A 15,796-nucleotide genomic window follows, 5' to 3' on the forward strand; every position below is an offset into this window, starting at 1 on the left:
ATTACAAATAAAATGTCAATAAAGTAATTTACTCCTTTTCAGTAAAATATTAATAAGACTAGTCAGAGTAACAAAAACAGTAATTACGTATTTATTTTGTTACATATGGATACCTACCTAGCAAGGACTGTAGAATGTACAGTCAGCATGAAAAGTAGCGGATCAGACTACGCGTCAAGTGTCTACCATTCTCTAAGAGCTTCACAAAAAGATACGAGTCCCTGTATGTAGAACAATCAAGACTGTGACAGATAGTTCAGAACGCGAACTGAAGAGATATACCTTTTTTTGGAAAGTACGAGTAATTCCATAATGGTAAGTGCTTTTGGATGTGAAATAAATTTAATAACCGGCAAGTGCGAGTAGGCTCGCGTTTCAAAGGGTTCCGTCACACAAGTTTCAACAATGTTTTATTTTTGTACTTGAAACGTGAGTGAAACTTCTTGAAAACCCCGAATGGGTCGGATCAAAAACCACATATAACGGAATATATTATGCTTATATCTCTGCAACTATATAGTCATATGCATAGTTTTTATATAGATAGATAGATAAACTGTTTATTTGTTTGCCACAATACACACAAAATATTCAAATACAAAAATGACATAGGTACACAGAACAATCCAGAAAAAAAATAGAAATTACAACAACAAATAAGAGTCACACAGATTTTTACATAATAGAGAAAAAGGAAAAAATACATATAAATACTGTTTTATACAAATAAAAATCCTGTGTGCGTCGCAGCAAAACAAAAAGGTTCTAGCTAAGTATTACGCTTCACCCATTAGGAAAAGCACTGATTTTCTGCCAGGACCAGATCACGTCAACAACAAGTGGAAAATAATGAAATATTCGAAAGTTAGTACTTACCTAATTAATTATTAATAAATAACTAGTGACACAGTTTAAACTATAGAGACATATAATGCTTGCACATAGTTGTGACATAGAAGTGTCAGTGTGGTTAGCATGTATGTAGTGTCAAATGTGATTTAGAGAAAATCTTTATTTTTAAGCAGGATTACTAAGACTAAATTCGGTAATCAGCAACCAGGTAACCGTGAGGAATTCCCAAACTTTGCTGCTCTAAAAGGAATTTTTTGAAATGAAATTTGAAACTACGCTTGGTTTTCATAACACGAATAAGTGGAGGAATATTGTTCCAACACCTGGTTGCGAGATACCGAAAGCAGCCTGTAAAGGCAACGGTTTTGTGAGGATGTGCTTCTAGGAGGCATCGTCTGGTGGAACGAGTACCGTGTCGTTTATGGAAAGAGGATATACGATTATATCGATGTTTAGAAAAGAAGCCATTACTTGGAAGTGAATGTACCGATGACAGAGATGGCGCGCTCATATTGCGCTAGAAATGACGCGGTAGGAGCTAAATTAACCCTTATGCGCGGTATTTATTTACTAAGTAATCTCATCAGTTATTGGATGAGATCACTTAGTAAATAGCGCGTAGTAAATAACAGCGCTGTAGTAAATACGTCCATTGGGACGTATTTAGAAAAAACCGGTCAAGTGCGAGTCGGACTCGCGTTGCAAGGGTTTCGTATATAACACAATTTAAACAATGTATATTTTACGTGAAGGAATGAAATCTTTAAAAAACCCGTAGGGGTCGGATCAAAAACCGAGTAATTAAGTCCGACTCACGCTTGACTGCACATTTCTAATAGGTTTTCCTGTGATCTGTAGGTAAAGATCTATTTTGTGGATTTTTTCAAAATTTTAGACCCAGTAGTTTCGGAGATAAAAGGGGGGGAATGGTAATTTTTTGCCTATTTTCTTGAATAACTTATAAACTGTTTATTCTAAAATTATAAAGAAAATATATTTGAAATTCTCACAATGAGCTCTTTCATATGATATGTAACACGATATAGTTTGAAAACCTTTAATTCTCATTTACCCCCCAAAAGTGGCCCCCTTGTTTAAAATTAATTTGTTTACGTTACATGTCCGTCTTTGGATCACAAACTTACATATGTATACGAAATTTCAACTTAATTGGTCCAGTAGTTTCGGAGAAAATAAGCTGTGACAGACGGACAGACAGACAGACGCAAGAGTGATCCTATAAGGGTTCCGTTTTTTCTCATTTGATAGATCTTACTTAATTAATACAAAAAAAAATACAGTAAAAATATAATACATGGGATTATAACGGAAATTTTACGATTGATCTTGTTTATATACAAAACTGATGCAAAGTAGCTCGGATAGCAAGATCAAATACCCCAAAACCCAAATGCGAACGCAGAAGGCCGAGCTCCACGTAAGGCCGAAAGCTCGGAGTGTCCGATGGGTGCATCTTCCTCAAGTATTTAAATAGCGAAGGCCCAAGAGAGAGAGTTGCAGGAATGTAGTACTCAAACACAGAACAACAGATACAGCCTAGTTGCATATTTTTCCTTCAGTCCGACTCACACTCGAACCTAAAGGCGCGCCTCTCTCTGGCGCTTCTGGCCTTCGGCCCTACGTGGTGCTCGGCCTTCGACCTTCCCAATTAACATACTTTGACCATTATTCTGTATTTAAGCACTAATCTCCCGCAGCTCACGTGTAGGCGTACCTCTCCTGGACGCTTCTGGCCTTCGGCCTTCACATTGAAGATACTTGTGGAGTTTTAGGAAGCATGTACAGGTCGGACGCTCCGGGCCCTCAGCTCTACGCGGGGCTCGGCCTCCAGTCATGGAATTCAGACACTTGTACTATTATTCTTTGTCTGAGCACTAACCTCCCAAAGCTCGAAATTCGGCCTCAGCCTTGGGTAGGCACGCCTCTTCGGCCCTATGCGGATCTCGGCCCTCGGGCTTAGCAACAGTTGTCTACACCACGTTTCACGTAAACCATTGCGGCTGTGTCCTTAAAACAGCCTAACCGCATTTTTGTTCTTAAATCCGACTCACGCTTGACTGTAGACTTCTAATAGGTTTTCCTGACATCTTTAGGTAAAGAACTATTATGTGTATTTCTTTCAAAATTCTAGAACTAATAGTTTCGGAGATAAAGGGGGAATGGTCATTTTTTGCCTATTTTCTCGAATAACTTCTAAACGGTTTATCCAAAAATAATAAAAAATATATATGAGTTTCTCACAATGAGCCCTTTTATTTGATATATTAAGACGAGATATACGAAATTTTAACACGAGACTTGTCGAAATAGCCTTAAAAACCCATACATCTCTCCGAACGGCAAAAGAAGGTATAAATTAAGAAAGACCGTGGATTACAAACCTTCGAAACGAAAATGGGAAAAAATGTAGTAGCAAGGACCAAATCACAGAAATTGCTACATCATTTTATAAATCTTTATACTCTTCCGACTCTTTATTTTCAATACAAAACGGTAACTCTAGCCCAAATAACATTCCCCCTATAACAGGATCCGAAGTAAACGCCGCGCTCAAGAGCATGAAGTACCTGAAAAGCCCTGGAGTAGATGGCGTTACAACCGAAGCATTAAAGATGGGAAAGAAAACTTTGTTACCTCAATTAACAAAACTATTTAACTCCATTATTTGCACTGGCAAGGTCCCTACAAAATTTTGCCATTCCGATATCGTACTTCTGCATAAAAAAGGAGACAAATCAGACATAAATAACTATTGTCCCATTAGTCTGATAGCCCATTTATATAAATTATTTATTAAAATAATAGAAAATAGAAATGCCCCACTGCTGGACAAACATCAGCCACCCGAACAAGCCGGATTTCGACCTAGCTTCTCCACCACTGACCATCTCCACCCTCTTAATCAAATGATAGAAAAATCCAACGAGTTCAGTGTCCCTCTGTACCTTGCTTTTGTTGATTATAGCAAAGCATTCGACAGCGTCAAACATTCCGCTATATTTTCCGCCATGCAGAATCAGGGTATAGATCCGGCATATGTTGAGCTCGTTGGAACTATTTACAATAATAGCACAGCTAGCATTAAATTGCACGCACCCGGTCCCGTATTCAGCATAGCGAAAGGCGTCAAACAGGGCGACCCGCTATCTCCAAAATTGTTCACCAGTTGTCTCCAAGAGATATTTCAAAAGCTGGCGGTCTCATGGGAGACGATGGGCATTGAAGTTGGCGGCAAGAGATTAACAAACCTGCGCTTTGCTGACGACATAGTCCTCTTCTCCCACACGTCATCACATCTGCAACAAATGCTGCAAGACCTCCGCACGGCGAGCCTTGAGGTTGGACTTACAATGAATAGAGCGAAAACTCAGTTGATGACCAATCAAGCTAAACATAGCATAGTAGTAGATGGGCAGGATATACAATATGTCGACGAGTACGTTTACTTGGGCCAGATAGCATCCTTCGAGAACAGGCGGTCTATCGAAATCGATAGACGTATCGAGAACGCCTGGAAGAGCTTCTGGTCCATGAAAGCGCTATTGAAGGGTGACCTTCCCTAGTGTCTTAAGCGCAAACTACTTGACATGTGCATCCTGCCCATCCTAACTTACGGTGCACAAACTTGGTCATTAACTGAGGCCCTAAAATCGAAACTCAAGGTTTGCCAGCGAGCTATGGAGCGTAGTATATTAGGTGTTCGTAGAACTGATCGAATCAGAAACACGGAACTACGCTCCAGAACTAGAGTTGCAGATGTAGGCGTCAAGACCGCTAAGCTTAAGTGGAACTGGGCGGGACATGTCTGTCGCATGCACCCGGAAAGGTGGGCCAAAATGGTTATTGAGTGGGATCCACGGAGCACCATAGACGGTGCAGGCCGGGGTTCAGGCAGACCAAAAAGGAGATGAAGGGACGACTTGGACGCATTCTACCCCAAATGGTGGGAAAATGGCGATGACAGGGTCGAGTGGAGAAAACGAGGGGAGGCCTTTGCCCAGCAGTGGGACACAGCGATAATAGGCTATTATAAAAAAAAAGTATACGATATTAATCTGCAAAACTTTGTTTTTTAATTTTTTCATTTACCCCCCAAAAGTGGCCCCTATGTTTAAAATTAATATGTTGACGTTACATACCATCTTTGGGTCACAGACTTACATATGTGTACCAAATTTCAAATTGGTTCAGTAGTTTCGGAAAAAATGCGCTGTGACAGACGGACAGCCAGACGCACGAGTTATCCTATAAGGGTTCCGTTTTTTTCCTTTTGAGGTACGGAACCCTAAAAATCGATATCTGAGTGCAAAATATGTAAATATTTAGATTATAAGTAGATGGATTGTTTGTTATAATTGTAGACAAAGCATTATACTTACTACTCACGACTTCACGAGTTACTTTACGTACTTTACCTACATGCACAGCACAAATTACTGTTTAAGCAGAAGCACTGAGAAGCACACAGTGTACCACTGATGGAAAAAAATATTAAAAAAATAAGCTTACTTCAGGACAGGTGAGAGAAACAAATTGCCGAGGGTCCGGATGCATTCAGTGGAGCACAAACGCGAGCATTCACATTGAATCAGTCACGGGATTAGGCCGTTCGTGATCTGAAACGCTTACTAGACAATGTCGTCTTTACTTAGAGAAACTCAAGAAGCTCAGTAATTGGGGGCTTAATGAAAATCAAGGCGAAACTTCGTTCTTTGTTTAGAAAGTTAATACTTATTTTTTCCCTTTCTGAAAAGTCTAGGAACGGGCAGTCCGACGGGTGGCGAGAATGTGAGCAGCAATTGACTATTTTCTCGCATGCAATGGTACCTGTAGATGTAATATCCCATACGAATAAAGAAATGCAGAGTAGATAATTTTATTTAATACAAAAACCGCAAAGCTCGCTCATTGTCTGTAGTCTTTCTGTAGTCCAACATACAAATATTATCATTTATTTGCCTACATATAAGATTTCAACTTTTTCCAACTTATTCATCAATGTGTAGAAATATTCAATTGACATTTTATACAAGGATAATTTGACGTATAACTATATAATGGACTCAAATTTAAATTTGACGTATGATAATTACATGTTTTCCCGTTTTGGTAATGTAAGTCGTCAGGGGTTTATACAATGATTTAATGGAACTTTTGTCAACCATTCTCATAAATGTTACCAGGGAGAAACCTAGTCTGACATATAACAATATGATTGATTCGACAAAAACGGAAGATCCTTCGACATTTTTTCGTCCTTAACAGGATCCTGTATGTATATTTGGAACTGGTATGGGCCGCCCATACCAGTTCCAAATATACATACAGGATCCTGCACCAAAATATAGCTAGCATTCTTGCAAAAAAGGATCGACTAGAAATAATATTGTCAGAATCAGGTAATGAAATAGATGTGATCTGCCAACCAGAAACATTTGTAAGAAGCGGTGATGAGAAGAATATGATAGTCAATATCTTTGAAGTAGCTAGTAACTATAGTAGAAAAACTAAACGGGAAACTAAAATGCATACTCCGCATTCTTACAAATAAGGGCACGGATTTCAAAATTGTAAAATCAATTAACCAATTAAGCGAAGCAAATATTTTTGAATGCTGTGCTATAAGAATATCCACGATAAACTTGCTACTTATTTGTATATACAGATCACCTTCTTCTGATATTAATCTATTAAGAAATTAGAATCTTTACTGTATACCGTTTCAAATAAATACTTTAATGAAAAAATTGTTCTGGCTGGTGACTTTAACATAAATTTAGCTAAACCGAATAAATATGCAGTGGCATATCTCCAAAATCTAGTATCTAACTTCGATCTAAAATGCTATATTACTGAACCAACAAGGGGTAATAAATGTATTGATCACATCTATAGCTATATAAAAGATGCTACTGGTGCAGTTCTACCTCTTGGCCTTTCTGATCATGACACAGCTCAAACGTTATCCTTTAAAGTAACTAAAAAACCAATTCGTCCTAGTTATAAGCCTATAGTGATTGCTAAAAGGGACTACTCTAATAAAAACATATTAAAATTGAAGAATTGCCTAAACAAATTGTCATTCTCTGAAGCGTACGAAATTTCTGACATAAATGATAGCTTTGACAAATTCCATAATTACTTATGTCTCTTTTACAATCTCTGTTTTCCTGTCATAAACGTAAAAGTGTATACAAAACCGAAATGGATTAGCAGAGGGTTAAAAAAAAGCACAAAAAATAAAAGAAGGCTTATGCACGATTATTATAAAACTAAGACGGAACAAAGTAAAATAGAATATACCAACTACTCGAAAATATTGAAGAAATGTAGTACATTAGCTCAAAAAAACACAAATAGTAAATCTATACGAAATAGCAAAAACGTATGCAGAGCATCTTTGAACATTGTAAAAAACGAAGTAATGAATACTCAGGATAATGGGTGTATAAACAAACTAATCTTAAATGGTAAAAGTGTTACCCAGGCTTCTCACCTTGCGGAGGAAATAAACAATCATCAATTCTACAAATATGTTACGAGACAAATTTTTAGACATTGGAAACTGATGCTAATAGAATTGCTTGACTTGTGGTGGACAAACAACAAAAAACAAGCCGATTTAAGAAGAATTGTACGTTGATGTGTGTAAACATATACAATAAAATACCACAACAGCTCAAAAAGTGCCCGATAGCCAATCTAATAAAAAAATACGTGAGTGGCTTTTAGAACACAGACTTTATAAATTAATTGATTTTTTGCTGAATTAAATAATTATTAATTTTTTAGATGTTTCAATTGAATTTGTACATATGTAAATAATTGTGAATATTTTGCATGCTATAGATTATGGCTAATTAAGGAGTGTACATAAAATATTGTAATAACACCTGTAAACCAACCCTTATTACAGCAAAATAAATTGATTGATTGATTGTTACTCGCTTCTTCCTGATCGCCGCCGGGTGCAAACCTGCCTAGGCTGTTTAGCTGCTATGCTGAAAATTTACCCGGGCGTGCTCAAAACGATTGAGACTTCTCGAATGTGAGTGAGGTATATACTGAGCAACTTTTACTATGGGACCAACCATGAAAATTTATCCTCCCATAGAAAATGGGCCAGCCAAAATGTAAGAAACAGCCAAATTTGTTTTCGCCATTTCGGGGTTGGTCCAATAGTAAAAGTTGCTTAGTATAATCCCAAAACCTCCCTGGCAACAGGAATGCACTTATTTTTTAGCTACGCTGTATAGGTATTTGTAGATTAAGTATCACTTTATTGGTAGGAAAAATTAATAATATTATAAGAAAGTATAATAAAAATAGAAATAGATTTATCAATAAAATTGACAAAACTAAAGGTCAATGTAGAGAGAGGCGAATGGAACTAATGATGAATGATCGGAATTATGTAAGTTCAGGTAAAAATATTATGAAGATAAGAACTTACAGTTTAAAAATGTTATACGAGTACGACTGTTGTGGGTTTGTATTTACGTACAAAATTCTCGTTTCTAATAAAAAAACGGCCAAGTGCGAGTCGGACTCGCACCCCAAGGGTTCCGTACTTTTTAGTATTTGTTGTTATAGCGGCAACCGAAATACATCATCTGTGAAAATTTCAACTGTTTAGCTATCATGGTTCATGAGATACAGCCTGGTGACAGACAGACGGACAGACGGACAGCGGTCTTAGTAATAGGGTCCCGTTTTTACCCTTTAGGTACGGAACCCTAAAAAACTTCAAACTTCAACATTTATTTAGCAAATAGGACTTTCACATGTCACCATATATTATGTAATTTATGTAGGTACATGATACAAGCAAAAAAAAACCACATCAACAATTATAAAATCCATCTAACTGCAAATATCAATCCAAACTAAAGTATTACTATTACGTAGAGATGTATAAATTCTCTAAATGTCAAATTACAAAAAAAAACTATAATAATAATAATAAAAAGCACACACAAAAAACACTAAAATTATTTAGTGGTGTAAATGTCGATAAGTGTCAGAACTAAATGATTATATAGTTAATTAAATTATCCATAGAGATGTATAGGGTCTCCAAGAGTTATGCTGTATAGTAATTAATTATAACAGTACAGAGCCGATGGGCTACAGTATGGGGTTCTTCAAAAAAGGAGTGTACAGGTTTTTAAAGGGTCGGCAACGCGCGTGTAATGTCTCTGGTGTTGCAGGCGTCCATAGGTTACGGTAACTGCTTACCATCAGGCGGGCCGTTTGCTTGATTGCCACCGACGTGGTATAAAAACAAGTCATTAAGAGAGACAAAAAACATAAGTACAAGAACCGAATGAGGTGTCTCAATGTAATTATACTTAAAAATAAAGTTACTAATAGCAAATAGACCATGCAGTCTCCACAAACAGCACCCGCTCACGAGTATGACGCGTATCTCAGCCATCGCCTCCCTCCACCTTCATTCGGGAAAGTGGCGACCCGATCAACCACGCCACCGTTAGCAAAGACTTTTAAGCGAGCATTAACTGTTCAAGCTACCGGGGTATATTAATATTTAAATATTAATAACAAGTATTAGCTGTGAGACACAACATTTTGTGCTTGTATGTTACATAAGATATGGTAGAACTTCACATAATTACTAGCCTAAATTGACTTAGAGATGTTTGGTGTCAGAATCCTTAACAATATAGGTATGTACAATCAAATTAAAAACAAAAATTAAATTAAAACTTAGATATATAAGGTCTCCAAGTGTCCAAGAAGAATAATACAAATAAACACTTTTTTATTTTCTATATTGTACGTAAACTGCCTACGCTAATAAGATTATAGAAAGCGATATGATATTTTGTAACTCGTTAACATCACGATTTCAATTTTATGTGGCACCGAGGCGTGTGGAAATTAACGACAAACCTCGGTTATTTGACTAAATCGTTACAATTTTGCGACGCCATTAACCCCCCCAACACTTAATGAAATTATATTGGACACGCACGAATGCCAAACCGGCTAACCAGCAGCTTGCCTGAAACCAAAAACAGAGATTGAATATCAATTTAGTTTCAGCTGTTTTTTTAATAACTGTTGGTATCAGCAGTTTTCTTTCTGATGTCATCCTGGCTCCTAACTGATGATGAAGTAGGCGAGTCATATACATAAATAATGCTCATTTTTGAGTCTATGGATCTTTATTTCTATGTCTATTTTTGGAACGCCTTGCAACTCAAGAGGAATTGGCAAGTAATTAGATTCGTCTCAGATGTAGATAATTATTTGGCAATGCTACACTTCGTATTCGATAAATAAGGCAAATTTAATTTTATTAATGGATAAGTTAGCTTTTATTAGCAGTGTTTGAAAGCTTTAAAAAGTTTACATTAATTGATTAGACCAACACAATAGATCTACTACAACTGGATGGAGTCGATATGACTGAATATTACTTTCTGACTAGTTAAATTTTATCGAATTAATCGCATATTGAATTGACTAAGTTATTGAGCAAAAGCCAGTACCTATCTTGATTAAAATAATTTCAAAATATACGAGTGGTAAAGGCGTACCCAACAGCGACACCAAGCGAAGTAAAACTACAAAAGGTTTATGCTAGGAGTTAACAAAAGATTGCGGTAAACATTCTATGTGCAGAAGCGAACCACGCCAAAGGTCACACAAGAATATTTATTTATTATGTTACAAACGGGAGTTAATACAAAAAAACATTCAATATTCACACGAGCATATCTCACATGAAACGAACAATAAAATTAAAAACCTACAATGCTCCCGTAATCGATTTTATAAACTCAGTAGAACAAAATTTCACTGTAGGTACCTAATGTTTAAATTAAATGAAGCCTTTCAAGTTCATTTATTTGAAACTAGCGACCCGCTCCGGCTTCGCACGGGTAGTTCAACTAATTTACACAAAACCTTTACAACTTATACATATAACCATTCCTCTTGAATCACTCCATCTATTAAAAAAACCGCATCAAAATCCGTTGCCTTGTTTTAAAGATCTAAGCATACATAGGGACAAACATACATACAGAGCGGAAAGCGACTTTGTTTTATACTATATATAGCTTCAGCGAATGTTTAAATAATAACCGCAACGGCGTAGGAAATAAAACTGGACAAATATCTGAAAATAGACTACCTACCTACATCAGCAAATATTCCGAATTGAGTACAAAATTACCAAACAAACCTTATTTCACGGAGTTGTTTTTACATTGACTGATCGTTCTTTTAGGGTTCTGTACCTAAAGAGTAACAATCGGAACCCTATGGGTTTACCCACAGCTTACGCTGTCCGACCAGATGGTATATCTATCTGTCAGCGGGCTCTATCTCAAGAACCGTTGTAGGTAGACAGCTTAAATTTTCTCAGACTGTGTTTTCTATTAATAAATTAACAACAATAAACAAAAAATAAATTAAAAACGAATGGGTGGTATTTTATTGTTGTTTTGTTTTGTATTTCTATCGGTTAAGCATACTATTAACAAACTCGGGACGAAAGTAAAAATACGAAGTATAAATAAAAACTGGTCAAGCGTGAGTTGGACTTAAGAAAAAAAAAATGTGATGATACGTGATCCTCGGGGCGCGAGTCCGGCTCACACTTGGCTGGCTATATTAAATATTGTACGTATATTAATTTTTTTAATGTACATAGCTAACAAACTAATGAATGATAAATTATTTTTTTATAGGAAATTATAATTTGTTAAAATGCATCTAGAGGGTAAAGTGACCATTAATAGCAGATTGTTAAGGGATGAAAGCCAACCATTTCTGTCGAGGTAGACTGAAATGATGCCTTTCGCCCAAGTTAAACACTACTTTTTATTTCGAATACAGGAAAGTAAAATACATGGGTATTAAAAAAAACATGACTAATTAAGTTTAAATCTACATAGTACTTCTTAAGGGTACTTTCAATTTACAATTTACGTCAAAGTACCTGTCGTTATTTATGGAATGGGGAGTTAAATATCAGAATAGAAACAGTCCAACAAATCCATTTAAAACCAAATTTTAATTACTTATCTTTAAAAAAAAAAACGTACTTGGAATGTAAAATGCTCTAGTGCAGAAACGTATTACTTCTGCACACCTTTTAGAACAAAAATGAGCCACTTTCAGAGCATGAGAAATGAAAATTAACAATTAAGCGACCACCCCAACTTTAGATTGTTGTATTTTCGGCAGTTTGCCCCGGAACCTCCGAAATACGACACCTTTCGGCCAGAAGTGCAGCACGCATCAATAGAGTTTTCACCACGCCATGCACAAGAGCGACAAAGTAATGTGATCCAAATTTTGAGCTGTTTCCTCATGTTGGCTGGTGGAATCGACTTTTAAGTGGTCTTTTAATGATAAATATTTCATTTAGCGATCATTTGGATTTGATTTGTAATGTTTTACAGTGAAAATTTTTGTGTTGTAGGTACATGAAGTTTGTTCAAGCCTCGTGTCTTGAAACCCTCGCAACGCTCATGATTCCAATTTTCGAACCTTTATCAACACTATTATATATTATCACGAGGAATTAAACAACAATTTGCCTTCTTGTAAAACAAATAACTATGAAGTGCACGAAGCGCGAACGAAACTGGAGCACCCTCAGCTTATAACCGGTCTTCTGGTTTACAATCGGTCTTCAGCTTATAACCGGACTTCTGGTTTACATACCTACTCCAATACTTTAGCAACTGTGGCGGTGTAATGCAGGTGCGCCATAAACTATATCTCTATCTATATAGGTGTTACTTCCTTTTTGAATGGAGTAATCGGCTACGTTCACAGGGTATAACACGGTTATCACAGTAATACGGAAACGCACGTCGCTCCGGTGTGTGAGAGAGAGCGCTATGCATATATAACGGTAACCCACTCGTACATCGGAGCGGTGTGCGGATCCACATGCAATTTGAAGACAGACCGCCTTAGCAAAACAAATAAATACAAATACAAAACGATGCGTTATTCAGACCGGTACCAAGTAAATAGTGAGCCAATGTCCCGGTAATTAAAACTTATTTTCACATTTGGTTCGCGTGCAGCATTCCATTAAGAAGTAAATGAGGATAGAGTCTAAATTATTAGCCCATGTAATTATCAACTGATATAGTGTTAAGTTTGTATGCGCCATGCGGAAAGGAAAAGATAATTAAGACGAATTTCCTTGTGTATGATAAGACGAAAGACAATTAAAATTAAATTAAATTTGTGTAATCATAGGTACTGGATTTCAAAGAAAACTCCTCTTTTGGTTAGTACACTTAGAGCCTACAGACAGTTGGGTACTGTCTGTAGGTTCAGTCGGCGAGCAAATTACCTACATATTCTTTGAGTAAATGGATAACTTCTTTTGATTTATCGCAAAACATTAGACTGAATGTTGAAGGGGTTAACGTTGCTAAAAAACAGTTATGCACAGTCACTTTAAAAAACAAATGCAGTATGTTACTAAGTAAGGAGTATGCTACATGTTATAAGATTTTTACCGATGGTTCCAGGGAGGAAACCGGTTCTGGCGCGGCTTTCTTCGACCCGCAGTTAGAAGTTAGTGCTAAATTCAAAATAAACGCCGATATATCAATAATGCATACTGAACTAATTGCTATTTCAGAATCTTTAGCGTATATTTTATCGGTGGACTATAATAAATTTGTCATCTTATCTGACTCTAAAAGTGCCTTGTTACATTTGGCTCGGTTAACCTCGAGAACTCGAGGTCTACCGATAGCCTATCATATCTTGGAAACCATCGGTAAGATTCAAGCTGCAAATAAAAAAGTTGTGATGCAGTGGGTATCCTCACATATAGGCCTAACGGGTAACGAGGAATCAGACCTCGCCGCTAAACTAGCCATTAGTGAAGGAAATGAATACGAATGTTTACCAGTGCACAATGAGATCCTGAGAGTAGCAAAAGAAAAGTGCCGTCTGCAGTGGAAGGAATATTATGATGAGCGGTCATTAACACGTTCACTGCTAAGCTGCATTTTGTGAACTCACTGTCAGTGCGTTACAACCCATGAAAGTCCTGTATTGAACTTTCTCGCTGTGCGGTACAAGTCAAATACAGCCTGTATGAAGGGGTTTATATTTTACCTAAAATATTTTTACTAAATATATACTTATTAAATTTAATTATGACAATGTTTAGTCTAATAACTAATCTACCTTATATTACCTTCGCCGAAGTTGATGACTGTTGGTTGAGCTTTTATAGACGAATAAATTAATAGGTCAGAATTGACTTGTAACGCACAGCCAGGACGGGCACAGGTAAAAGTGTCGATGATTCAGTAGTGATGGGAAAGATAAACAAACAAATATACCGATTCAATTTATTATTATTTTTTATTAGGTATATATTTTTAAGGCAATTCTTAGTAATTTTAATTGTGTATGCATTTTTGTATATAAGATTGTTTTCGTCTTTGAAGGAAACTTGTCAATGACTACACTAACGACTCAGTAAAGTGAAGCAAATTCCCTTTTTTACTAAGGGGCTGCATTGTATACAACCCAGGCGTTTACAAGTCCCAAATAAAATGCTCATCATTAATTTTCTGTATCATTGTAATCTTCTTTTTAAGATCGAATAATATGCAGTCATTTGGTCACTAGAATCATACATACGTGTGTATACAAACGTGTGTATTGATAACAGAGTAACAACACTAATGCGCACTGCCTTAATCTGCAGTGCTATACAAGGCCGTACACAACAGGTCATATAGGCCCTGTTCCGCACTGAATAGCAAAAGTTTTATTCTGGTGCGCACAGGTCTTACGTGACCTGTTAATTAATTTATATTATAACGGGTAGAATGTTAAATGACAACCATAGATGTATACTTGACTATATAAAACAATTAAAATATCACATTATCGCCTTCGCACCAGGGGGATGTTACGTATTTCGGTCGGCGCACCAGGCGAAAGTCCAGTACAGGGTCAAAATGACCTGTTTCGCAGTGAACGTGTTAACTAAAGGGATTTGGTATAAAACCATTCAGCACGATCTCCCTCGTTACCCGTGGTTTGTAAACATGGAAATAAAACGTAAGTACATTGTATCACTGCTTCGACTGCGTACTGGACACATACCTACCAACAAATTTAAATGTCTCATGCAGTTATCAGATTCACCTAATTGCCCAGACTGTAATATGGTGGAAGATGTGGTACACGTACTGACGGAATGTGTCCGGAGCGCTGCCCAGCGGCGCGGCTGTGTCAGTAGTAATAGTAGCAATGTAGGATGGTGTAACAGTGCCTTGGCCTCACCATCATCTGATGAAGCCAAGGAACTGCTTAATATTTATTTTTCCTCATTGTAGAATGTTACCTACATAACTAGATAGTCTAATTTATATATGTAGTTATAGACAAATGTAATTTTTGTATTAGTGGCTTAGCGCACTGCTAAAACTCCCAGGTTAAATAAAGAAAAAATATATATATACACAGTGTTCCTTTTAAACTCCGTTAACTTCGGGGTATGGCTAAGTACCTACATTTAAGGAAACTGAATAGCATATAGTTTTTTTTTTCGTAAAAAGTAATTAATAGCTTTGTGGTAACACGGACATTACATTTAACTCAACCAAACAATTGAAAACTATGACATATCATGATATCAATGACATTTTGAATAACGATCGTCCGAGATCCGAGATAGTACTTGCGTTTAGTAGCAAATGTATAAACTCATACTAAACACTAGTCAATGCGTAAACGCCTGTGTGTTTAGTATGAGTGTACACGCACGCTGCAGGGGCCTTATCAGATAAAAATAAATAATTGATTATCTCCAAAATAGAGTTAAATAGAATACCGGTTTCGTTGAGAAAGTTACTTAATTTAAGCTCAGTGTTTTAATGCACCCGTGAAATTA

At 36.7% G+C, this 15,796-nt stretch overlaps 1 protein-coding gene across 1 annotated transcript; it reads left to right on the top strand.

Moving 5' to 3' along the window:
• The first annotated feature begins 3,779 nt into the window (after positions 1–3,779).
• On the top strand, positions 3,780–13,899 carry LOC134749440 (uncharacterized). Its single transcript, XM_063684378.1, has 2 exons — positions 3,780–4,211; positions 13,384–13,899. The coding sequence occupies exons 1-2, from the start codon at positions 3,780–3,782 to the stop codon at positions 13,897–13,899; spliced, it is 948 nt and encodes a 315-aa protein (XP_063540448.1).
• The last annotated feature ends 1,897 nt before the right edge of the window (positions 13,900–15,796 follow it).

The sequence above is a fragment of the Cydia strobilella genome, chromosome 2 (genome assembly GCF_947568885.1).
Source record: "Cydia strobilella chromosome 2, ilCydStro3.1, whole genome shotgun sequence".
In the NCBI taxonomy this organism is placed as follows: Eukaryota; Metazoa; Arthropoda; class Insecta; order Lepidoptera; family Tortricidae; genus Cydia; species Cydia strobilella.

What these genes read in the sequence shown, in the direction of transcription:
- LOC134749440 (XM_063684378.1), top strand. Translation starts at nt 3,780, where the DNA reads ATGATAGAAAAATCCAACGAGTTCAGTGTCCCTCTGTACCTTGCTTTT. An exon ending in TCCGCACGGCGAGCCTTGAG is followed by an intron (nt 4,212 to 13,383) that starts GTTGGACTTACA and finishes ACATGTTATAAG; the next exon opens with ATTTTTACCGATGGTTCCAG.